The 26,289-nt window shown below is 42.5% G+C and overlaps 1 protein-coding gene across 2 annotated transcripts in view; it reads left to right on the plus strand.

Moving 5' to 3' along the window:
- Positions 1–26,289, plus strand: part of LOC138725020 (sodium- and chloride-dependent GABA transporter 3) — a 72,061-nt gene that overhangs the window by 40,845 nt on the left and 4,927 nt on the right. For both annotated transcript variants that reach the window (XM_069865509.1, XM_069865507.1), the window contains exons 8-11: positions 17,549–17,652; positions 19,907–20,031; positions 21,535–21,647; positions 23,049–23,186. In XM_069865509.1, coding sequence (XP_069721610.1) covers positions 17,549–17,652; positions 19,907–20,031; positions 21,535–21,647; positions 23,049–23,186 — 480 coding nt within the window. The remainder of the gene's footprint in view (positions 1–17,548; positions 17,653–19,906; positions 20,032–21,534; positions 21,648–23,048; positions 23,187–26,289) is intronic.

A 26,289-nucleotide genomic window follows, 5' to 3' on the forward strand; every position in this document is an offset into this window, starting at 1 on the left:
CCCAGCATTGCAAAATTGTATTTTCCTTATGCTTGATAAAATGTACACACACGCTCACACACATGTAGATACGGTAAAGTTACATCACTGAAATTGCCCGTGGTGATAAGTGGCAGGATGGGATAGTCAACATGTTTCCTTAACTTCAGATAGTGCTGTGGTGCAATACATGACATGGGGTTACAGTTAATTTTCTTTTCTCTGAAATAAGAGTCTTCTAAGAAATAAATTCTATTACTGTGTTAATGTTAAATTGCAAAGAATTTTGTAATACAGGAATTCCTGCAAAGGTCATTAATGCTTTTAAAGAGATCTTCTTTATCTGTATTCACAGTCTGGGATTTCCATATATTAACATATTTTTCTATATGAGTGTTCACAGCAGCTACATTAAACACTGAGGTTCAAATAACCTGAGCACTCTGTGACCATGTGCACCAGAATCCTGACTTCAAGTGTATCTTTTTATGCCACCAGAGAACAGAGACAATAATGTGTTTTGTCACACTGGTGCCAACCAAACCCTACTACTTCAATCTAGGACTGTAAATAAGGATAAGGAAAGAAAGCTTCTGACTGTCTCAAAGAGACAGGCAATAAAATGCATTGAGTCAAGTTGTTGCAAACTTGGCAGAAAATCATGAGATGCAGATGCAGCTTGGGATACGGGTTCACCAATCTTTCATTCGTTTATTGTCAACCCATGTGAACTTTTCAGAGAATACTGAAATCAGGAAAGCACAGCTGAATTTGTAAAGAGTGGGAGGCAGGAACTGGTTCCTGGTGATTTTGCAGTAAGTTCGGTGTTCACATATTAATGGCTTAGTAGAACAAACACAAAACATTTCACACAGACTAGAGCTTTAAAAGTGTTTTTGCTTTAAAGAGGTGTTTTTCTTTATTCTCATTACTATTTTTATTACATTTTGAAACAAAGTCTTGTTTGGGAATTAAAAATCAAATGCTTCATTTAAAAATTGAGAAATGACATTTGACTTCTCTAAATAACCTTTCAGCGGTTTTGGGCTCCTCAGTACAAGAGGGATATTGAGGGCATCCAGATGAGGGCAATAGAGCTGGGGCAGGTTCTGGAGCCCAGGGGTTTGGGGAGTGGCTGAGGGACCTGAGGCTGTTTAGCCTGGAGAAGAGGAGGCTCAGGGGAGACCTAGTGAGGTTCTCTGCAGCTCCTGGAAACGAGGTTGTGGTGAGGTGGGTGTTGGTCTTTCCTCCCAAGTAACAAGGGATAGGATGAGAGAAAATGGCCTCAAGTTGTGCCAGGGCAGGTTTAGGTTGGATATTGGGAAAAAATTTCTCTACTGAGTGGTGAACGTTGGAAGAGGCTGCCCAGGGTAGTGGTGGAGTCTCTATCCCTGGAAGGGTTCACAGAGTATGTGGCCATGGCACCTGGGGACTTGGTTTAGTAGGCACGGTGGGATTGGGCTGACAGTTGGACTGGATGAGCTGAGAGGGCTTTTCCAATGTCAGTGATTCTGTGATTCTACAGGTTTTGGCCAAATGCTTTTACTGTGTGACACAAATGTACAAATAATATAAATTAAACTTAATCTTCCTTCATGTGTAAAATTAAACAGTTGATCGATGTCAATATTTCAGTAGCTCCCTTACTGTCAAGAAGTGCAGATCTTGAATACAATTCCTAAATGGCATTTTTTTGTTCCAGTGCTTTTTTCTTGTCTTGAACTCAGTTTTACTTTAAATTTCTGACAGTTCTGTGGCACAAATGAAAGCTTTTTCATTGCCCAGCTCTCTTTAAAAAGGACTAGGTTCACAGCAGAATTTTAGTGAGCACTGATTGGCTTGTTTAATAAAATTTGCCAGGTGGGTATACAGTTCCTGTCACTCTAAAACAACTCATGCTTTTAAAATATTCTAAGTCCCCCTGTGTAAAATAATAAAACACTGTGGTGACTCTGAGGGATATTTGCAGAAAGGTGCAGTGAAAGCTGCTACTTTCCCAACCTGGAGGTCTGAATGAACTTCTTTATCCATCCGTGAAGGTGTGCAGAACATAGGTGGGAAATGTTTGCAGCAGTTGAAGCACTGACAAAGGTATAGACAAAGGCACTAGCGTCCAGGGAGTTACTATCTTATGGAGGAAGGCAGGAAAAGGGGCATACGATTAGGAATTACAAACTGAAATGATGTGTTCTGTATCTTGATCTAAACAACAACAAAGTAGATAAGGTGGTCCACAGTCCTTGTATTGAACATTATGTTTGTAATTGGCATGTGTAAGCAAAGCTCTGGCTGTGTCGATGGCTGCCTGTCATCCGTGAAGAGGGAAAGATATCCTGGAAGTGTAGTTTGTTTACTGAGCATTTGCTATCGGTCTTACAAATTCCTTTTTACAGGAATTCTGTAGAGCACTTGGAATGGCCCCAATCTTGCAGCCAGAGCAGAGGCAGGTACCTCAGCTAGAGTGAACGAGGCAGAGGCTAAGTAACACAGGGGCTCATTTACTGTCCTGGATGAGATGAGACTGACCAGGTAATGATTTGAAAACTGGTATGTCACTGATAGCTGTATTTGTGTATTTAAATAACTCCACTGACCTGCAGATTTTCTTGTAGTTTAGGTCACAAAATGATTGCATATATAATACATGCAGTCACTGAATAAGTCAGTTGTTAAAGAACCCAGTCTGTCAACACAACTCCAAATAGTGAAATATTAATATTGCACACTCTTTAGGTTCAAGGGAAGTGTTTTGTTATGCTCGGATTTTTTACAGACTGACTCAAGTTTTTATTTTAGCTGCATCATCATCTGAGTGCCAGCAGAAGAAAGAACTGAGTGTGTTCAACTGTTCAGCTGTAGAGTTGAACCATGCAAGACTAGATGAGTTGGCAACAAGTGGGAAAGGGGTAGAAATAGACCAAAACATGGTCTCTTTTTGTCTTCTTTCATCCTATTGTACTGAGTACTGTAGACAGGAGGTATCGGGGAGAAGCAAATCGTCCTTCAGATTGAGAGGGGACATGCAAGGAGTGATTCTGAGGGGCAGACAGTGTCAAAGATGATTGTGGATTGGAGCAGCATATATATCACTTCGTGCTCCTGACTGGGTATGAGGAAAAATACCTGCCAGCACTTCAGTTCTTTGAACATTTCATATAAGCGTTTAAAATAAGCCTAAGATACCAGCAGTACAGTGTGTATTTCCCAAACTAACTTTTCCGAGACAAATCCGTCACAGGGAAGAGGTGGCAATCTTATGCCTGAAGGCCTAAACCAACTTTACTTCATCCCCCTCTTGCATTTAATTATGAAAATTATCTAGGGAGCTCATCTGTATTTTTGTACCTGTTGATCCCCTCATGGAGCTGGATGTTGTCAGTAGGTCCTCACCGAGTGATGTGAATTTCATTGAACTGGCAGGTGGAGTCCCAGTGACTTGTAACTGAGAACCAGAAAACCCAAAATGTACCTTTAAATAAATCTTAATATCTGAGATAAATTGGATAAGTTGTTGCTCTAAGACCGCTAGAGGAATCTCAGAGATTCTTGGCACATAACCTTGGGTAGATGCCAGGCTCTCGGTCTGGTTCCAGGCAAATTCCAGCTATCATTCACCAGTAAGTCACTCTGAGACACATATCAAGTTATCATCTTTGCATCAGTGCCCTGCCAGTTGCAGAGCTATGGGTGTGCTCATTCACCTAGAGTCAGGTTTGTGGCAGGCCAGACAACAAGCCATAGCTGACCCTGGTGCACCAGACCCAGTTCCTTCCTGCATGTCTTGGTCACAAACCCTTGACAGCAGCACATGGTGTCTCCTGCAGATGCTACCAGGCTCTTCACCTCTCCCCAGCTGGTACATTTAGGATTGCAGGCTTCTGACTCACATGCAAGTTGGGAGCCAGGGGAGAGATTAATTTAAAGCTCGAGTTGTTTATTCTATGATTAAATGCCTAAGTCAATCACTGTTGCTTGCTCAGTACTTAATCTTGATGCAGTTCAGGGAGGAAGAGGCTACAGGAGAAAGATGTAGAGTTTCTGTTAGTGAATATGGAGTCTGAGACTTTTTCCATTTGGTCTTTAGGTAATAAATATTTTTTAAAATAAACAGATGGTAGTAGAGTTACTCAGTGGATGTTAGCAGGAAGCCAGACCACGTTTATGGGGTTGTAGGCAATTAAGTGGTTGGAGTAGTTTTTCAGAGAACTGTATCGTATTTGTGATGCTCCTTGGAAGAATGATCTGCTCACTGAGCAGCAGTGGTGGTTCTGAAGAGCAGTACATGGGCAACAGTCACTGGTGGGGTTTTGTGAAAAAGACAACAGAAAAAAAGGCTTTTACACACTGTGGATCTGAAACTGGAGCACAGCTCTCCCGGTTCTGCAGCCAAAGCACCGTTCCCTGTTCATGTGGCAGTCAGCCAGTAACTCAGGAGGTCCTTCTGGAACCCTGCCTTGGATTTGGCAGAATTCTATGAAAATTGATGTAGTGGGTTTAGAAAAGTACAAAAGAATGTGCTGTTTCACACAATGAATAACTAGATGGTGGAACTCACTGCTAGAGGATGTGGGAGGCCAAAAGTATAAATTAATTTCAATTAATTACATATTGGTCAATCGTGAACTGCAAAACACGAGAGTCCACATATAACCTGGTTCCAGCTTGTTTCTGCCGTATCATTTCCATCCAGCTTCTGCTGGCAGGTTCCCTGTCCTGGGGTATCCACTCTGCAGGCGCACTGTCCTGCCTCCCTGCTATAAAATAGGTGAAATATATGCCAGATATTCAGAATATGCTTATTTGAATAGAAGATAACATACTAGTAGCTGACTGCTACACATTCATAGTTTAACCGATGTCTTTAATCCTTTGATAGCAATTTGACTCGATGATCCGATGGGTCTTTTCCAACCTGGTGAATTACTCATTGTTTTCATTATCCTGTGCATGGGTTGGTGGGCAAGTTGTGCCAGGAGTTATATAGGCCTGGAAACACAATCGTCCTTGCTTGGGTACTCATGTTATCAGGTGAGATTAAGAAAATTATAGAAATGAGTGTAAGAAAACTAGATAGCATTAGTGGAATGGACAGTTGACTCACTGTGATGATTTCTTCTGCAGAACAGGGGGCATTAATGTAAGCATCAAACAACACGATATCGGCTTGAAAGTGTATGAAATGATACTTTACATAAAAACTTGTCTAGAACAAAGATCATGTAGCCCTGTATGCTGTCTCCAGCAGTGGACCTAAGAGGATTCCTAGGGGAATATATAATATTTGTCCCTTGAACTCTTTGGACAGCCAGGTCTTTTCAGCCCAGGTGATTTTCTGAGGTTTGTGTGGCTTTTTATCTTCAGAAATCCTCAATGGATTTCCCTTCCATTTATTTTTCTGATCTCCCCTGGAGCCCCTGGTATCCCCAGCATCTCTTGGCAGCAAGTTCCACAGGTTTGCTAATAGTGTCTGGAAGAACTACCTGCTTTCGTTCCATTTGAACTGGATTCCTAGAAACTCCATCTGATGATTCAAAAGTTCTTGCACTGGCAGTAGCAGTGAACAAAGTACATTTCTCTCCTTCTCATTCATGACTTGCTAAGCTGCACTGGTATCCCACCTCAGTTGAAAAAGTACTAGCCCATTTCATCTGTTTTCATACAGAATCACAGAGTAGTTGAGGCTGGCAGGCACCTTTGGAGATCTTCTAGTTCCACCTCCCTTCACAAAGCAGGTTCAACTAGGAACAGGTTGATCGAGGTCATAGAATTGTAGGATCATTTAGGTTGGAAAAGACCTTTAAGGTCATTGAGTCCATGGTCAGGCCTGGCTATCATTCTTGCTAGTCTGGGTCACCCCTTGTTTCTCAGTGACTTGTGAAGAAACTGAGCAGCAGAGTCACATCTCATTGAAATATTCCTTGGCAGCCTCCGTCCACTGGAAAAATGATTCCTGTACTCTTATCTGGTGTTCCCTATTTCTCAGCAGGTATTTTTTCAGTAACACCTTTCTTAAACCACAGGTGCTTGGTTTCCTAAAGAGCTTTTGGTGACAGATTCTTTTCCAAAGTGCTTTTGAAAATCAAAGTAGGCTGACATCACCTTCAGCCTCACAGTTGCTGACCACTTCCAGGAAAAATGAGGAGCCAATAACCTCTCTTGGTTGGAATTTATTTTTTCTGCAGTTTCTAAGCTTTACCAGCAGCTTCTGTCGTGCTTCCAGTGCCAAGTATAGAAGGGACAGAAGGAGCAGAGGTAACAGGGTCTGTAAATAAATAAAGTGATGAGTTCTTCATTGGGTAGTGCTGTAGAAACTTGTTTGGTTTCTTAATTTTTGAAACGCAGCTGCCAGTGGCACAAATCCAGTGTTGAGGTGCTCACCTGTGGCATGTTGCCAGAGTAGGCAAGAGGGGGAAATAAGTTCTTCACCTCTCAGCAAGGCAGCACTGCAGACTTTTGCCATTTGGCTTTTATGCTCTTGGCAGTAGCTGGAGAAGGCAACGATGTGGGAGCCATGCTCTTACAGCTGCTGCTCTCTGCTTTCAGTGGGGAGTCAGTAAAGAGGGAGCACATTCTTACAGTCTCTTGCTGCCTGCAGTCACCAAAAAAGAGTATGTGTGAATAGAAACTACAGCTGTGAACAAGAAGACTGAGACTCAGTGCCATCCTCCTGACTTTGTTGGGGGAAGGCAGTGATCTGACCTGATCTAAGAAAGTGACCAATCAAATGTTTAGTGCACTGAGCGCCCCGAACAGCCTTGTGCTGGTGCTGCTACTGTAGAAAATGCAAGAACGAGAAAAAAATACGTAAAAATGGAGAGCAAGTCTTGAGAGAGAGATGCTTGCTCTCTACCTGCTCTGTATGGTCAGTGCTGGTCAGTCTCTGCACAGCCCACTCTGCGGAAGAGGGGTTGTTGGACCTCATTGCAGAGTGCGACCTGGGAAACAATCTAGAGGGTTGATACATAGAGCCAAACCTCTTCCATTTATCCCTTGGCACAAACTCTGTAGTTGAAGTCAGTTCTGAGACCTTTGTATACACGTGCAGAGATAGAATTAAGACCTGGCATACAAAGTCTTGATCTGTCAGATCTGCAGATCAGCAGTACCTTCTGGCTGAAATGACTAGATAGCACAGTCATCTAAACGGGCAACTCCTGTGGCTCTGCAGCGGTGTGCACAAGGGTTGAATCTCTGTTTATGCATATTTTACCATATTTACTACAATTGTCCCGATACCTAAATGCCAGCACTAAGGTTCCTTTAGCAAGATGTTTGCAGTCAGAAAAATCCTCTGTGCCATGAAAGGGATTTCTGAACAGAAGAGCGATGTCATGAACACAGAGAAGCTTTTACAAGGATAAGCTTTTATTTAGTGCTTAGAATATTTGAATATGTTCTTGAGGGGTAATTTTATTTGGATGAGAATTTATATCATAACTTCAATTATTCCAATCCGGCTCAATTTTAAAGTCTTTCTAATATAAGGCACGAGTATTTCTTTTATTTTACTCTGTGTATAGTGTCCTCAAGCCCATAATTTTGCCAAACGCTATGTTAGAGTAGTGGAATAACTGAAGGTCAGAGTTCACACCATTTGGTATCAGGTACCCTGCTGAAGAGCCTTAACGTACTACGTCAGTTCCCCATGTAAGGAGCAGATAGAAGCCAGGCTCCTCTAGAGGGCAGTTTATCCCACTTAATGACTGAGTAACTTTTGAGGAGGAGCCAATCTCTCTTCTTTGGCTACAGCAGAACTCAAGAGAGTCTGTTCTCGATTTCAGCATCTGCATTATACTCTAAATGAGGTGGCAAACAGACTTTGGCATCATAGCTATATTATGATCACCAGCTGGAAGGAGCAGGACGCTTGACTGACACAAGAATCCTGAAAAAAGCTCCCAATATAGTAGTAGCTTTTCTAGGAAAACGGTGCTTTGGATGCTACACCTTTGATGATGCCAGTGTTCCAGTGTTTTGCTCTACAGGCAGGAGCTGTTTTCCTTACATAAACTCAATCCACCTGGGGAGTATCTTTCTGGCATCACATTAGGCAGAGACTGACTGAGCAGGCAGAGAGACAGACTCTAAGCCACTTTTTACTTGCTTCTGTAGCAGTGTTTGGGTTTTGTTCCAGTTCAGGCATGCCTGCACAGCTGGATTCTGTCCTGCATCCTTGCTCGGATGGATTAGTTGTGCCTCCATGTGGCCACAGAGGTTTTAAAATCTTCCTTTGTTGTAAGGCTGCTGAACTAGGATGCAGGCACATTGCATGGCCTTGGTGTGGAAATCCACTTGTGGAAAACTTAGTTCAGTCTGAGATTTAGGCTGAATGCAATAAAAAGAAGAATTCAAGATCAAATAATTCATATGCTCCTATAAATGTGTTCTCTTCTACTTCAAACTTTTTTCAGAGACTTTATTAAAAGCACAGTTTCAAAGATAAGTATTCTTACGAAGATTGCTTAAGAAGAATTCTTGAGAGTTATTACTTGTAAAGAAGTTAGATTAAATAACATTTAACCTAATGCTATATAATCTAAATATAGTTTCCTTTTAATTTCTGGATTAAGTGAATGATTCATGACTAAAACATTTACCCTTTGCAAGTGTTTGCAGTTAGGGCTGAATACTGCGTTTAATATCTCCACTATCCCCCAGCCTTCAAGGATGCTGAACAAGAATCCTGAGAAAAGGATCTGTTCTGTCACTGTGATACTGCAGTCACACAGCTCTCTAACAGCAATTAGGCATCTTAAAATGACCAGCTTGCCAGAGGATGTGGAACCCTACTATGTCTGCTAAAACCCCTGCCTCGTCCTCCCCTCAGAAGCCAAAGAACCAAACCAGCCCCAGAGCGCAGTTTTCTGTTACGTGTTATGCAAATGGAGCATTTGAAGAAAAAAACCATGAGAACATTTCAGGTTTGATTTGGAATACTCCAGGAATCAGTCAGGATGGCCTCTCTCATCAGTCCCTCAGTGCAACTGGGGGTCAACATTTGGGATCTCCTCTGATTGTCCGTATGCATTACAGTGTTTGTGGGAGTAGCCATGTGTCATACTCTGAGAGTGCTTGGTGATAGTGTCTTAGGAAAGAGGAACACTGATCAACACCCTCATTTTAGAAATTAGTTAACTGCACTTTCTTCATTTACTTATTTACCATTTATAGCAAATGGCATCGAGCTTGCCTCAACCTGCAGGCACACCCCCAAAAAGGCCTTGGTGCCTCTGGGACACTGAAAATATCCCCTCTGTTGAAAAATGAAAGAAAGGCAGTAGCTATTTTTTCTGCTTTTTCTTGTTGTGGATAGAATGAAAAAAAATCAAATTATTTTATTTCCAAATTCCTGAAGCTTTATGTGATGCAAGTGTACAGGAAGGCAAAACTTCTGATAGTTTTAAGGCATTCTATGACAGCTGTACAGCACAGCTGGAATGTGTGGGTGCTCTGGCATTCTGTGCCTTCACCTTTCCAGAATGCTGGAGTATTTTCAGTAACCAAGAACTGTCAGTACAGGCAGGCTTCATCATAGAGGAAAGATGCAGACTGTCCTGCTGATCTGAACTCTGTCTGTTCGGTCTGCAGTTACAGAAATGATTCCCAAGATATATCAGGATTTAATGATGTTTTTGCCTCTTATCAATAACTTTTTAAAAGATTTCCAGCTTGCCAGATTCCCAAACTGAAGCTGCCAATTTACAGAAGACAATTTTCATTTGTTACTGCTCAGTGACAGAAGAACTTTTTCAGCTACTTAGTGACATTTTTTTCCTCAGAAATTGTATTCCTTACAGGGACAAAAATGTTTTTATACAAGTACCATCTCCTGAATATTTCTGTGCATATTTTACCATCAGCCATCTCCTTACCTTAGCCTCCAGAACTAAAGCAATGGAAACCGGTGTATATATTTCAACGGAAGATTCTGTATGAGATAACTCTCTTTACATGTGTGCAAGGTAACTGTTGTAGCTATCGGCTGTAAATGAAATCAGACAAGTTTTATCATAAAGTTAGCTTAGAGAAATTCTTGGACGTATAACTACCATTGTAGATGGTAGTAGATACAGAGGAAATTAGGACATTAGGAAAGAATTTTTCACGGAAAGGGTCATTGGGCCCTGGAACAGGCTGCCCAGGGAGGTGGTTGAGTCACCTTCCCTGGAGGTGTTTAAGGCACGGGTGGACGAGGTGCTAAGGGGCATGGTTTAGTGTTTGATAGGAATGGTTGGACTCGATGATCCGGTGGGTCTCTTCCTACCTGGTTATTCTATGATTCTGCATTCCTCTGAGCCACCAAGTCTCCAAGATATCATTGTGGTGAGAGCACGATGCAGAAACCACAGGCTCCCAGCTCTGCGCTGTGGAAAACTGGAGGCACATGAGTATTCAATGTTCGGAGCCCACTTGAGATCTGAGAGACCAGTTAGAAATGGAGATAATACAGAAGTTGGCATGGAAGTAGGCCATGGAAGATGTTAGTTGGAAGCAAAGCTTTGCAGATGTGTGGGGTGCATAGGGCGTGAAGGAAGCTGTCTTTGACATTTGCCAGGTGAGGGAGACAGCTGGTAAGAAACTGGAAAAATGGCAATGCAAAATGCAATATGTTTAGCACCTTAGTTCTTTCCAGGTTGGGATTTCTCTTAATCGGGTTGCTAGTTTGTATATGTGAATCCTGCCATTGTGATATGCTGACTAGGAAGTGAATCCAAAGCCTTGCATCTCTTTCCTCTCTCCTGTTGTAATAATGCTGTGCTGAGTGAGGTAACTGAGGATGTCAAAGTGAGCTGCAAGTTCAGAAGCCTGAGATCAGAGTTTGGAAATCAAAGACAATGTATAAGAGTACACAAACCTTGCCTAGGCTACAGTGGGAAGTAAGCCTGAGTTGTCTCAGCTGGTATCTCTATAGAGAGGAGTGGGGTTTGGATAAAGTTTATTTCCATTTTTAATGAACATACACTTTAACCTATATGAGTGAACTCAGGATCGTACAGACTAGGATGTACAACAGTACTTGGTGGCTGCTGGTTGTGGAATCGTGCCAAGGCAATCGTGATATCTCCAAAGTTCTGGATTAGGGAGTTCAGGAGAGTAAACCAGTCTCATAGAAAAGATTATTTCAGTCATGAAAAGCAGTCAGAAGTAGTGAGTTATTCCTCTGGGGCCCAGGAGGAACCTCAGTGTGCTCTGCTCCAGCACCTGACTTCCAACATTGGCTGGCAATGCAGATACATGCTACTGGTGTGGCTCCTGCATTGAGGAGGGTCGCTGGGTTTTAACAGGGTGGTACTTGGCTAACAATTATGCCTTGGAAAATTAGCATTTAAATATGTGTAAAGTAATCTGAGCTATAGTGTTGGTCTCCAAAGGCAGCAATGAATAAACAGAACTTCAAGTATTTAGGTCCTTCTTCCCCTCAGCTCGCCATTCTCATAATGAATACCCTGTATTCATTCCGTCTGGAAGTAACATTAGCAGAAGGTAGGAGAGAAACTGCCTAGCAACCCACAGAAATCCCAAAGAGAGGTGGAAAGGAAGTGATTTTCATGTAATTATTCACTTCTACAAAAGCTGTTGTCAGGTAGACACTAGAAACATAGCTGTTGTATTATTCGCCTAACCTACTTTCAATCTTTTGAGAATCACTACCATTAAAGACAGGGGGAAAAAAGAGCTTAATTCAGCCATTTTCTGCCTGGCCGTTTAAGTTGTGTTTTCCTGCTCTAATGACGGCTCAGCTTTCAGAAGCTGTGTTGTTTAAAAACCCCTGGATAGTAAACTGCAGAAACAAATCAAGGCCTGTATCCAAAACTGAACATTCTTTTTGCTGCTTCTCCACAATACACAGTTCATATTTTGATTTTATTTTCCCATTTAGTGTCGTTTTCCCATTGAGTTGAAAGAGAGCAGCAAGGTAATTTTTCTTTATTTTTTTGTTTTCTTTTTTTCTCCTCCAGAAGGCGTTTGGGGACAGAGGGCAGGGGTTAAAGAGCTTATTTATTTTGGGTAACACTGTTGGTGCCAGTGCACTTGGATCCAGCAGGGGTTTTACTTCACTTTTGTGAACGGAGGGGCCCAGCTTTGCCCTCGGCCACAATTCCTGGGAGGTGACCGACTGGAGCTAACTGGGGGATATTCTAGTGCTTTTCTTGCCATCTGGATAAGCCTAGGGGAGCACTGCTTCACTAATAAAATGTGGTGCTAATCTCAGTGCTAAACTCTTTTACATCCACCACTGTCTGAACACGTGGTTGCCACTTTAAAGCAGCCTGAGGACAGGCACATTTTCAGTGAGTAGTCTGATGTACAAGCCTTTTTTTCCTACATCCCACTTTCTACAAGTGTAGATTGGATAACTTTAGCCATTGAAAGTTTCCTTTTAAAGGAGCATAGTTAATGGAATGTACGTTTATCAAAAGTATGTTTAACTACTATTGAAAGTGTATTGGTTGAGGCACTGACTTCCAGAATGGTTTATCATGAAGATCATCATAGAACCTCTGAGAAGCTTTAACCTGTGTCTTTAGCTAAGGTTATACTCTACTCAGAATAAAATCGCATTGCAACGGTCCCTGCTGCTTACCGGTTGTTTTGAGATTTTGTTTTCGGTCAGGAACCTATGTTTTCCTAGGTAGTAAAAAGCTTTTCATTGTCAGCCCTTGGGATTAACCAGTTTAATTTTGTGAAATTTCTTTTTGTCTGATTTCTAAATAAATGTGTCTTTTAAAATTAACTCAGTTGAAAAGATTTGTGGATCTTTTTAAAAAACTAAACTTATACCAATATCAGAAAATCAGTCTCTTTTTGCTGAATTACAGTCAAAGATGAAAAACCGTGCAATTACAATAACTGTCTTGATTATGAGGGAAAATGAAAGTAATAAAGTTTATTCTTCCCTATTTGAAGTTTTCAGCAGGATTCACAGGACAAGATACATTATCAGTGTGCTGCTAGTCAGGAAAAGAGCAGAATGCTTGCAAGGAATGGCTTGGTTCACTTTGAACATCTGCATCTTCTAAGAGTTTGGGTTGTTTTGAGAACAGAACAGTACTTTGAGCTGTAAAGTGTATTTTGCGCAGTTACATAGCCCAGTCGTTTGTCTGATTTTTTTGTTAGCTGCTATTGAAGAAAAAAATTCAGTTGATTATGAGACAATGATTAGAAAATAAATGAAAACTTGTTACAATTTTCTTTTTCGTGCCTTTGAACAGAGATTTCAGTTGGTAGCAGTGAGTTTCCCAGGGTATAAACTTCGGTGCTGTCTGCAGGAGGATCTACAGGCACTGCGTGTCTTGTGGCTCCGGGGCAGGTACAGGCACTTCGGCCTCTTATCCACCCGTTTGACACAGCATTCTCCAGAATGAATCACCACCTTGTCTGGTGGGGTGTCATGTGAACGTACAACATGTCACCTTGGTTAGCACACAAGGAGGTATCCAAACAAACCCAAACCAAACACATAGACCTGTTGCTGTCCTTCCAGCACACAGGAATCCAGGCTGCATACAGCCTGCCTGCCATCCTGGTGCTCTCTCCTTGCTGTTGTCAGCTATGCTATGCTGTGCCACATGTAATAGTTTGTGATGTAGCTTAATCTTCTTCATCATGAAAAAGCTGGGGAAAAAAGTACTTTACTTTGAATAAGATCAGAGGTAAAATACTCAGTCCTCCTCCCACTGCTTATTTTATAATTTTTCTTAGAAGATACGTTCATATATACCTTAAAGTGTAACTTGTAGCAGAGGAATGTAATAAACAGCAATTTAAGGGATGTGCAGGCAATGGATTTTATAGCTGCACATTACCCTACACTGTGTCAGCACACTTCAATCTGTAGAACAACTTAGCTTCCTAGTGACTTCAGAAGTTCATCTGAGTGATATTGTCATTTACTTAAGAGGTGTGGGGTCCAAGACTAGAAAAAGTAGTCTTGTAAGTAAAAAATGGTCACTAGCTATTGGGGCACAAACGGGAATAATGGATCTGTAATATCAATTGCATTGCTTCAGAACATTTACACGTCTAAGGTTGTGACAAATATACAACAGTTAGCACATCTCTTGTGTTTTTCTGGCCACCAAAAATCTACCTGTGGTTCCTGAATTTATTTCCCTATTGGCCATTTCCTTGACCAGTTGTAGATAGTTTTGCCATTTCAGAAACCAGAAATTGAAGTATTACTGGTCATCACAAATTAAACGTCACTGATTCTCTTTGCTATCAGCCCCAAAGAAGCTACACTGATTCTATTGTTCCATTCATATATAACATTACTGTCTCCTTCCTGTTTAGACATTAGCCATAAGCGCTGACGGAATTTTTAGACTGATGTCATGTAGTGCAACAAAACAAAGGGCTCTTCTGTCTGATTCAGCTTTTATAGAATATGTGAACAATTTGACGACAGAACGTGTTTCTCATAAAAGCGTTCGCCACTTTTGATGTTGAAGCCCTGCCTGGTGTCTCAGTCCTTGTTCTCTCTGAAGGAAACGGCATCACCTATGGCCAGAATGGTATCTGCTTCTCTGGCACCGCGCACAGGACCTCTGGAGGGATGTGCTCTCTGCTCCTAATCTCAAGCATCTCTGGAGGTTCTCACTTCAATGTACAATTCTTCCTTGCCCTCATTTCTACTAGGATGTGCTGTCCAGGGAATGATCAGACTTCTGTGGAGCTGGTGCATGCCAGCAGGAAAGGCTGTTGCTCATCTGAGTGCGAGGCAAAGCACTGCAGCAACACTGCATGCAAAACTGAAATGGAAGGAAATGGCAGGCTCCACGTGTGCTGATCCAGTTTCCTAGCTTTTGTTTGTTCTTAAGCAGACCGTGCATTTTCAGTTGGCCCATGCTACTTATAGCTTTTTGGGAGCTTCCGATCTTGTTAAAGAGCCTGTCTGTCAAAAGGCTTTCTCTGTACAGTTTTTCCTTACCAAGCAGTGAAACTTTGAGATGCAATTGGCTGTATCTTATTCACTATGACAGCAAGGAAACCACCGAGGCCACTGATGCAAATCAAATGAGATCTTAATGTTATTCCTAAACAGAAACACTCTTAGCAACCCCAGAGCCTGTGGTGTGACTAGATCACACATAAAACAAATACATCCCCTTTTTAAGAGTAGTTGATTACTAAGATTAGTGTTATGATTGTTAGTCATGAAATCATTACCTGCATTACCTTTTCCCTGTCATTAGAGTACAACCACACAGCCTTGCCTCTGCTTATCAGTGTTTTGTTAATGCTCCGAAAAGCACTTTGGTTGCTGTGCTGTAATGAAAAAAAAAAAAGAAACTTAGAGACTACATTTATCACAGGAAACCAGGAGTCAGAATTTGTTGGATTGGGAATAACAGTGCAGCTGCATAGAAGTGGGTTTTTCACATCACTGCTGGCAAAATCAGGTGTTAAAAGAGTATATTCACCTCCAGTAACACACCCAGACTCTGGCTGAATTCCCAGGATCCAGGGAACTACAGGCCTGTCAGTCTGACCTCAGTGCCAGGGAAAGTCATGGAACAGGTGATCTTGAGTGCTATCATGAAGCACATGCAAGAGAAGCGGGTGGTCAGGCCCAGTCAACATGGGTTCACAGAAGGCAGGTCTTGCCAAACTAACCTAATCGATTGCTGGATGAGGGGAAGGCTGTGGATGGATCTTCCTGGACTTCAGTAAAGCCTTTGACACAGTGTCTCACAGCATTCTGCTTAGGAAACTGTCAGCCTCTGGCCTGGACAGGCGCACACGCTCCTGGGTGGAAAACTAGTTGGATGGCCGGGCCCAGAGAGTGGTGGGAAATGGTGTGAAATCCAGCTGGAGGCCAGTGACAAGTGGGGTTCCCCAGGGCTCAGTGCTGGGTCCAGCCCTGTTCAATGTCTTTATCAATGACCTGGATGAAGGCATCGAGTGCACCCTTAGCAAGTTTGCGGACGACACTAAGCTGGGTGGAAGTGTCGATCTGCTGGAGGGTAGCGAGGCTCCAAAGGGATCTGAACAGGCTGGACCGCTGGGCTGAGACCGATGGGATGAGGTTTAACAAGGCTAAATGCCGGGTCGTGCACTTGGGGCACAACAACCCTGAGCAGCTACAGACTAGGAGAAGTCTGTCTAGAAAGCTGCCTGGAGGAGAGGGACCTGGGGGTGTTGGTTGACAGTGACTGACCATGAGCCATCAGTGGCCCAGGTGGCCAAGAAGGCCAATGGCATCTTGTCTTGGATCAGAAACGGCGTGACCAGCAGGTCTGGGGAGGTTCTTCTCCCTCTGTACTCGGCACTGGTGAGACCGCTCCTCGAATCCTGTGTTCAGTTCTGGGCCCCTCACCACAAGAAGGATGTTGAGGCTCTGGAGCGAGTCCAGAGAAGAGCAACGAAGCTGGTGAAGGGGCTGGAGAACAAGTCTTATGAGGAGCAGCTGAGAGAGCTGGGGGTGTTTAGCCTGGAGAAGAGGAGGCTGAGGGGAGACCTCATTGCTCTCTAGAACTACCTGAAAGGAGGTTGTAGAGAGGAGGGTGCTGGCCTCTTCTCCCAAGTGACAGGGGACAGGACAAAAGGGAATGGCCTCAAGCTCCGCCAGGGGAGGTTTAGGCTGGACATTCGGAAAAAAATTCTTCACAGAAAGGGTCATTTGGAACTGGAATAGGCTGCCCAGGAGGGGGTTGAGTCACCTTCCCTGGAGGTGTTTAAGGCACGGGTGGACGAGGTGCTGAGGGGCATGGTTTAGTGATTGATGGGAATGGTTGGACTCGATGATCCGGTGGGTCTCTTCCAACCTGGTGATTCTATGATTCTAAAATGAACAGTTTTCTTGGAGTGTTTTTAAAGTGAAAAACCCTGTTTGTTACATTAATGTTCTGAGATTCCTGTGAGGAGAAATCTCCGTGTCAGCTTGGGCTTCCTTTTTGTTTTGTTTTCTCTGATGTAGAATTTTGGATTTCCATCACTTTAGGATATAAATGTTACTATCAGGACATCATAAAGCTACTTACTTGCAAAGCTCTTCAGAACTTTTATTTGTTAATAGTACCATGACCAGCACAACCATGCTGATGCCTAACTGGGGCCATTAAGTACTGCTAAAACCCCCTGTCTCTGGATAAGTTGTCTCTTCTCTTTCCCCAGCTTAATTTGCATATTATCTCTGAATGGCACATTTTGTCTTTAGCGTACTTTTTCACACTAAATTTTTTAATTTGAATAAATAATTACCAAGTGAGAATGATGTATTCCATTATCTATGAGATTCTGTTTAGGTTGCAATTGCTAACACCTGATAGTGTTCATAAAACTGTTAAAGAACATACACTGGGTGAGGTGCTTCTCCAGAAATTGTCTCTCTTCTATACAGAGCTTAGGTTGAACTCAACCTAAGGAAGGACCAGCTCAGTTACTCCTTGTTTACTCCACTGGGAAGGAGAAGGGAATTTAACTCACAGCGTTTTTTGTTTTAAGGCTGTGCCTTGCAAAACTTACCCAGACCCTGTGCAGTTGCCTCTGCAAGTTTGTTGTCAATATACGCATAAAGGCGATTCTTCCTTGACCTTTGTTAACTACTCCATTGTTTTGTCTCCAGGTGTGGGTGGATGCCGGTACTCAGATATTTTTCTCTTACGCAATCTGCTTGGGGTGCCTGACAGCCCTGGGCAGTTACAACAACTACAATAATAACTGCTACAGGTAATGTCTCCTACACCTTAGTTTTGCATGGTTTCAGTGATGGAAGTGCCCACATACTTACCCGAGGATTATTTAAAATCAATCTTATCTACAGAGTACAAGCTGTTCCCCAGGGACTGGTGAAGAGCCAGATCCATCCCACTAAAGTAGCATTTCTTTTTTTCCCCCTGAAAGGATTAAAAAATATATCTTTCTGACACCAACAGGATTTCATTGCACTTAGTTTTAATTTCCCAGCATTGAACTCAACAGTTTCTTGGGTGAGATGAGCGGGGGTAAGAATCTCTCCAGAGCTACTTGAGTGCTGAAATGCACCGAGGACGACTGTTAGGAAGATGATCTTTTCCTTTGCTGTATAGTTCTGCAAAGCACAGGGAGCTTTGTGTTCCTACTTCTTTCCTTTTAGATTGCTGTTTTGCTCTAAAACATCCGAGGTGTGTAACTGGCCTGGCTATGCAAAACTGCAGGAGGGCCTTTCATATGAAAAGGAAATTGATAATAGGTTAGAATTCTGAGTGTTTTCAGAATTTGCAGAAGGTGGTTTAAAGGACCTATTTACTTCTGCTAGCAGACAAAAGAGCTAGAGAGTCCGCGTGTCAATGCAGTGTGGATATCCGTGGGCTTCTCCACGTTTGAGTCTTGATCTACAAATGGGAGCACTGAATTCTGTTTCATTTCTGGACAAATGTTGGCAATTTATTGATGATATGCCATACAGAATATTTTTTTTGCTATGAAATGGTTATGAAAACATAAAAACATTCTCAAAATAATGGTGAAAATTAACTGTAGATAAGGCGATGAGACCAAACCAAAGCCTCCATTGGCCCAGTGGCTGTAGTTCAGCTGTTCACTCACTGGCAGCGTTGAGATGTGTCTGCTTCCTGCCTTCAGAGGATACAAGCCGGAAGCTAAGGTGAGGCACAGGAACAGGAAGCGCTTTGAACACACGGGAGGCAGTGCAGGCTCATTAGTGAAGGAAGAAGATGCCAGAACCGGACACCTCACTTTCAGCTTAATGAGCTGACGAGATAAAGTTGCAGGACAAAAGTCCCAAATGAAACAAACACCAGGACATAGAGACTATGCCAGGACTTCAGAAGTGTGAACTGTCTCTGATTCCCAAAAAGTCACTACCAATCTGTCAAAGATGGGAATGGTGATTGCACATATGGGTTCAGAAGCCGTTAGATTTTACAGCATTATTTGTTCTCAGAGGTAGCTTGAGCTAAGATCTCCTTCTGAGCTGTAGTAAGGAGGGGATAAACCAGACAGTGCTGTAGGTTTGGCAGAGCTGCAGGCTTGCTTCGTGTTTCAGTGGCTTAGAATCCTAATTTGCTTACAAGCGTCTACGCTAGATTTCTTAAGTGCGCAGCTGTCTCTCATAGCAAACCATCTTCAAAGTCTGCCTGTCATGAGAAATTATTCCTGCCTCGTTATCTGTCAAGCCTTAAGTGCTGTCTGAAAGCAGGATGAACAATATTTCACTGAGTTTTGGGGAAAGATCACACCTTTCTGCAACAGTATTTTCCCTTTTTTTAAAGTGACTTTACTACTGTGACATTTCCAATCTGGGAAGAGAATATCTCTTCTCCTTGGCTTTGTAGTTGTCATTGGTTGATGTGCGGGATACATAGGGCTGAGAGATCAGTGTCCCTGCACTGGCGTTGCCTACTTGTTAGCCATGTTTTTTAGGCATAGACACAGTTTTTAGATAATCTATGGTGCTTTTCATTACCACAGCTTCTTAAAAAATGTTTATAAACCAGACTGGAGTTGTGTTTTGTAGGGATGTGTATTGCCAACATACAGTAACTGGAATAGAATTAGCCAAGATGTGACCACAGGATGTTTTTCCAGGAAACAAATTACTACGATTTTTATATAGTTTATAAATTATGTCATACCCTCTGGAATACATTGTTACAACTGCTATAGAAAAACTGTTCTTAACACCATTCTGCTAGTATTTTTACATATTTTTAAAATTTCTATCAAAAAATAGTAAGTGGGTAGCAACAGGTTTGCAATTCAGCCAGTTAAAACACAAGCAAGGCTGTTATGATGGTATCTTCTGCAAATGCTTACTCCTGACTGATTTCTCTTAGGCATAATATCAGTTGGGAGGTTACTCTTAATGAGCAACTTCGTGCCCATTCCTGCAGCCTGGCATTCTGTTAGTCCTAGGGCTCAGTGTATAAAAGAAACCTGGGTTCTGGAGATCAACTGCACTGTTTTTTATTTATATTTTCAGAGACTGCATCATGCTCTGCTGCTTGAACAGTGGCACAAGCTTTGTTGCTGGTTTTGCTATCTTTTCAGTTCTTGGATTTATGGCTTATGAACAAGGTGTGCCCATTGCAGAAGTTGCAGAATCAGGTGAGTTCCAAAAGCAGTTTTCTGAGTAAAGATAAAATGCCCAGAGGCTGCTGTCAGAATACTTAGTCTTATGGGTAAGTTGGCCATTTGGCAGCTAGTTTTACAAAGCTTGTTACCTGACTCATTGGAGTAACTGCTATAAAAAGAGTTCTTAACTGTTTTTATGGCCATGCATTTCTGTGTGACAAACACTGATGCTACCATGCATAGCACCAAGTTGATAGTCAAGAAGCTGCTGTAACACCAACTTACTCCAGCTGAGCACTCAGAAGATTTTTCAGCAGAGGTTCATTGCTCAGATATGCCCCTTGAGAGCTATGTCCTCATGAAAGGAACTTTCAGCTTCCTCTAAATGAGACAGATCGAAATCCGCACAAATATTTGTTCCTTCTGGGAAAAATCATAGAATCATGGAATCATAGAATCACCAGGTTGGAAAAGACCCACTGGATCATTGAGTCCAACCATTCCCATCAATCACTAAACCATGCTCCTCAGCACCTCGTCCACCCATCCCTTAAACACCTCCAGGGAAGGTGACTCAACCCCCTCCCTGGGCAGCCTGTTCCAGTGCCCAATGACCCTTTCCGTGAAAAATTTTTTTCTAATGTCCAGCCTAAACCTCCCCTGGCGGAGCTTGAGGCCATTCCCTCTCGTCCTGTCCCCTGTCACTTGGGACATAGTATGGTATAGATGTTAGCGTGATGAGAAACCAGCTGTTTAAGAGAAATTGTTGGAATCTCTTAATGTGTACTACTCAAATCCAGATCTCTAACAGTCAGACAGCTGATGCCATTTCCTAGTGTCAGTAAGTTTTTCTCCCAGGGACACTCACTGACACTCTGGATCATGAAGTATTAAAGTTCTTGGTTTGAGTCCAGAAAGGCACAATGGCTCAGCTCTACGAGAACTGGCCATCTAATGCTCATTACCATCCCTTGGCGTGAGGCAGCCAGTGGACATTAATTGTTCTGTAACACCTCTCTGGATGTGACATCTTTAAGCATCATTTACAATTCAGCAGAAGCGAAAGAACAGGAGCTGCCCAGAAAGAAAAGCAGTAGAACACTGAGCTGTGGAGAAGGAGAAATTATTCTCATCACCTAGTATTGAGACTGTTAGAGATGTAGAGTTTGTCAAGGTTTTCAATCTGCTGTTTAGCTCCTCTTATCAGCCATAAAAGAACAGTCCAGTTGTAGTGGGTTGACCCTTGCCAGCAGTTAAGCATCCACACTGGTGTTTACTCAGGTGACCTCCCCAGGGCAATGGGGAAGAGAACAGGAAGAGAAAAAGTGAAAACTGGTGGGTCCAGACAGATACAGTTAATAAATGATGCTGTGTAAGCACTGTTCAGCAATAGCCACCATGGTGGTGTTGGCACTGCTGTTCTATCCACAGATCCAAAACACAGCACTGTATTGGTTGCTATGAACAAAGTTGTTTCCATCTCAGCCAGACCCAAACACAAACAGAAACCATTTCCTTTTTCTTCTTACCTTTCAGGACCAGGACTCGCATTCATTGCTTACCCTAAAGCTGTTACCATGATGCCCCTTTCTCCTCTGTGGGCAGCTCTGTTCTTCATGATGCTTATATTCCTTGGATTAGACAGTCAGGTATGAAACAAATGGCTTATAACGATTTTGTCAGGTTCCCTAGCTTGTGTGTATCAGTGTCCTTGATGTAAACTGCATCTAACCTGACAAAAGAATGAACCCTAACTTCATTCCTTGCTTAAAACCATTGATTCAAGCTGCTTATTTGAAATCTTATTTACGTGATAGTGGCAATTCCTGTACGATTTACCATGAACACTGACTCAGCCTGAATACAGCTTTCAATATTAACATGGAAACTAGTTTGAACTTAAATATGGATGATTAATCCATATTTAAGTAAAGTTCAGTAAAATGTCAGCATGTCTTCTTTTCCTATTTTTAAAGCACTTTGCAACGAGCTTTGAAACTGAACATCAGATAGTGATAATATACATTACTGTGACGTATTTATACTTAAGATATCACAGCAAGAAATGTGCAGTCATATTCTGCAGCAAAGTGATGTCATAGCAGTTGTCCTTCCTATGTGACCATAAAAATTGTGAAAGCTGTTTGATGAAAAATGCAAAGTAGGTGGCATTTTTAGCATGCAGATCAGCTCTCAGCATGATTTGGTTCAGAAAGTTTATGATTGTATGCTGTAGAATAAAGCTTTTCAGTGTGTATTTTGCATATTTCCAATCATTAAAATTAACATTTTAGTAACTGCTCTTTTTCCTGATGTAGTAAAAATTTTGAAGTGTTTTTTTAAAATGAGCAATTCCTGAATTCTACTCCTGACCGCTCCAAGAAGCAGCCTTATATTGTCTACATTTGGGCATTAATTTTGGTGCCTACTTTAGAAACCTTGCTCCAGAGCCCTGAGTCAAAAGCTTGAGCCTCTTGCTCTCTGCTGACTTGTAAAGTTAGTAAGAATGTTCCTTCCCTCCACCATCAGATGGACTTGGCTCGGGCCTTCAATAGCTCTTTTGAACTTCTCTCTTCTGTAACGTGGAGAGAACTCAAAAAAAAAAAAAAAGTGGTTCATTTAGCAGTGCTTGCAGATGCATAGCACCGTGTGTCCTTCAAGTGACAGGTGCACAGGATGCTTAGAGGCTTAGAGTGACATCCTGTTGCAGTCCTATGAACTGTGTGTACATTATTTAAGTCCCATTCAAGCCAGATTTGAAAGAATTGTTTATTATGTAATCCATCTGGTACAGGCCAAATGCATTGTGAGACAGTGTTAGTGGGTTCAACTCTCTGAATTTGGTGGTGGACTGGAAATCCATAGCTTTGGCATTGTTAATTTCGAAATTACATTCCTCTCGGTTTGATCTTCTGCTTTTAGAGTGTCCTCAGGGATCATCTGGTCTCTATGATGGGAACATAGATATTCCAAATGTTTTGCAGTAAATCTAAATCCCAACTGTAGATAAGACGCTAATTTCATTTGTACTTTCCTTTCATTTCTTCTAGTTTGTGTGTGTTGAAAGCATCGTGACAGCTGTTGTAGATATGTACCCAAAGATTTTCCGAAGGGGCTACAGGAGAGAGCTGTTGATCCTTGGCCTTTCTATCGTGTCATACTTCATTGGCCTAATAATGTTAACTGAGGTAAGACACACTCTGTTGAACCAGCGCAGAAAAAAGGAAATGGATTTATGTTTATAATCATAACAGGTAAAATGCAAGAACGTTTACCACAGAAACTTTGCTGTCAGAAATATGGCTACAAAATACTTGAGAGACTGCTCTCAAGTGCTCTGTGACATCTGAAATGTGAAACATATCCTCAGTTTTTCAGCTAAGCTTAGGAAATACTTTAATTCCCAGGAAATTCCATCTGCTTTGCACCAGCCAACCAGATATACTGATCGTGTTTTCTTGCCTGATTACTCTGGACTAACCAGCCCAAAACAACTACATTTTGGAAAAACTGATGAAGAAAGTTGAAGTGAAAATAGAAAACTCAAATAGAAAACTTGTTTATTTTGATATCACCTGACCAGGTAAATCAGTACAGCCAAATCTCTGAGCAGGAATTGCTTCCCTATGAAGTATCCTTTGGAACTTGATAGTTTGGTCTTGCTGCTCAGCACTTGCCTTACAGTGTGAGTTCTACCAACAGTCCTCCCCTCTTTCATATTCCCTCTCCCCAGCCCATATGCTGCTTGCTGGGCCATCAGAGTCCCTGTATCAGGAAGCAAGGCAAATAAAAAATTCCCACACACAGCTGTGGGATTACATGTCTGAGTAATGTTTGTCTGAGGAAGCCTGGCTGTATTACCCGTGAAGGGCCATCGTGTCTCTGTTGTGCAGCAAGCTCGGGCAGGGTTTCCCAGTGAAGCAACCTCATAGGGCTTCATGGACTCATCTGGAGTCACTTAAATTCCCTCTTCAGAGATCCACAGTCCTTAGACTATGTGATGTTCAAACTGCTTTGTTATTGAAAATGAGCAATTTCCACCACCTGAAGTCATGATAAAAGATTAAGTATCTTGCATAGAAAGTAATGTCATATTATTCACATAATGGTATTAGTCATGTTGTCCATGGTGTTATTAATTGGACTTCATAGGTTTTCTTCTCATCTTGCCTTGAGGCAAAGGCTCTAGAAAGCCAGCCAGTTCTCTGCACAGATATGACTTGTGAGTGAAAAATACAGGTAAAGAAGACAAGAATTGTGTCTGTGATAGACATGACAGTTGAGTTATAGCCAAACTGAGTGAGAAAGTCTCAGTTAAAGCCCCTTTACCTTTTTCGTACTGGTTGGGACTGTGGCACCACCATGTGTGGATCACTGACAGCACAGCGTGCTCGTTGTGTGGATGCCGCGCCAGCTCAGGACTCTGTCCGGGTTTTGTTTGCTCTTCTTTCTGGAAGTGCAGAGGTTGCTATTCTAAAGCCATCTGGAGAACAATTTTTAATTTGTTAGGAAAACATTTTACAAAGCTTGTTTGGGGTCATGGTAATTCATACTTCTTTTATTTTTGCCAAATAATAATGATTTGTTTAAGTAATGTAGCTTAAAGGCTGTGAGCTGCGTTCAAACTCTGTAGGTCAGTTTACTAACTTCACAGTCCCCGTGCTATTAAGAGAGTCATTCTGGTAGCTACAGATTTTGCCTTCTCTGCCCATATTTTAACTAATTCTTTTACATATTAATAGCACAGGCACAGAAACAAGACTTTGCATCTTCAGAGTCAGCCTCACTTCTGTGCCTGGGAAGATTATAGAACAGATCCTCCTAGAAGCTATGCTAAAGCACATGGAGGACATGGAGATGATTAATGGCAGCCAGCACGGCTTCACCAGGGGCAAATCCTGTATGACCAACATAGTGGCTTTCTATGATGGGGTGACCGCAGCAGTGGATGCGGGTAAACTGATGGATGTGATCTATCTAGACTTCTGTAAAGCCTTTGACATGGTGCACCACAACATCCTCCTCTCCAAACTAGAGAGATAGGGATTTGATGGGTGGACGGTACGGTGGATAAGAAACTGGTTGGATGGTCATATTCAGAGAGCACTGGTCAACGGCTTAAAGTCCAGATGGAGATCTGTGACTACTGCTGTCCCTCAGGGTTCCGTACTGGGACCAGTGCTGCTGAATATCTTCATCAATGATATTGACAGCGAGATTGAGTGCACCCTCAGCAAGTTTGCAGATGACACCAAGCTGAGTAGCATAGTTGCCACACCAGAAGGACAGGATGTCATCCAGAGGGACCAGGACAGGCTGGAGAAGTGGGCCTGTGAGAAACTCATATGAGGTTCAACAAGGCCAAGTGCAAGGTTCTACCCCTAAGTTGGGGCAATCCCCGTTTTCAGTACATGATGGGGGATGGTGTGATTGAGAGCAGCTCTGCAGAGAAGGACTTGTGGGTGCTGGTCGATGAGAATCTCGACATGAGCTGGCAGTGTGCGCTTGCAGCCCAGAAGGCCAACCATATCGTGGGCTGCATCAAAAGAAGCGTGGCCAGCAGGTCGAGGGAAGTGATTCTGCCCCTCTATTCCTCTCTTGTGAGACCTCATCTGGAGTACTGTGTCCAGTTCTAGAATCCTCAATGTAAGAAGGATATGGAGCTTTTGCACCGGGTCCAGAGGAGGGCTACAAAGATGATCTGAGGGCTGCCCAATGATCTGAGGGCTGCCCTATGAGGACAGGCTGAGAGAGAGTTGGGCTTGTTCAGCCTCAAGAAGAGAAGGCTCTGAGGAGATCTTATAGCTACCTTCCAGTACCTGAAAGGAGCCTACAAGAAAGCTGGAGAGGGACTATTCATAAAGGCTTGTGGTGATAGGACAAGGGGGAATGGGTATAAACTGGAGAAGGGCAGATTTAGACTAGACATTAGGAAGAATTTCTTCACCATGAGAGTGGTGAGACACTGGAACAGGTTGCCAAGGGAAGTTGTGGCTGCCGCATCCCTGGAGATGTTTAAGGCCAGGTTGGATGGGGCCTTGGGCAGCCTGATTTGGTGTGATGTCCCTGCCCATGGCAGGGGCATTGGAACTAGATGATCTTTAAGGTTCCATCCAACCCTAACTATTCTACGATTCTATGATGTTCACGTGCAGTGATCTGGAGAGCAAAAGCTTCTGTAGTGACCTACAGCTTGATGGGATAACAAATGAAGTTGAAAAAAAAGGATGGAGATGGTACAGGATTTCCTGCCTGAAAGCAAATGCACAGTATTCATCTGGCATAGGGAAT

The sequence above is a fragment of the Phaenicophaeus curvirostris genome, chromosome 11, assembly GCF_032191515.1.
Source record: "Phaenicophaeus curvirostris isolate KB17595 chromosome 11, BPBGC_Pcur_1.0, whole genome shotgun sequence".
Lineage (NCBI taxonomy): Eukaryota > Metazoa > Chordata > Aves > Cuculiformes > Cuculidae > Phaenicophaeus > Phaenicophaeus curvirostris.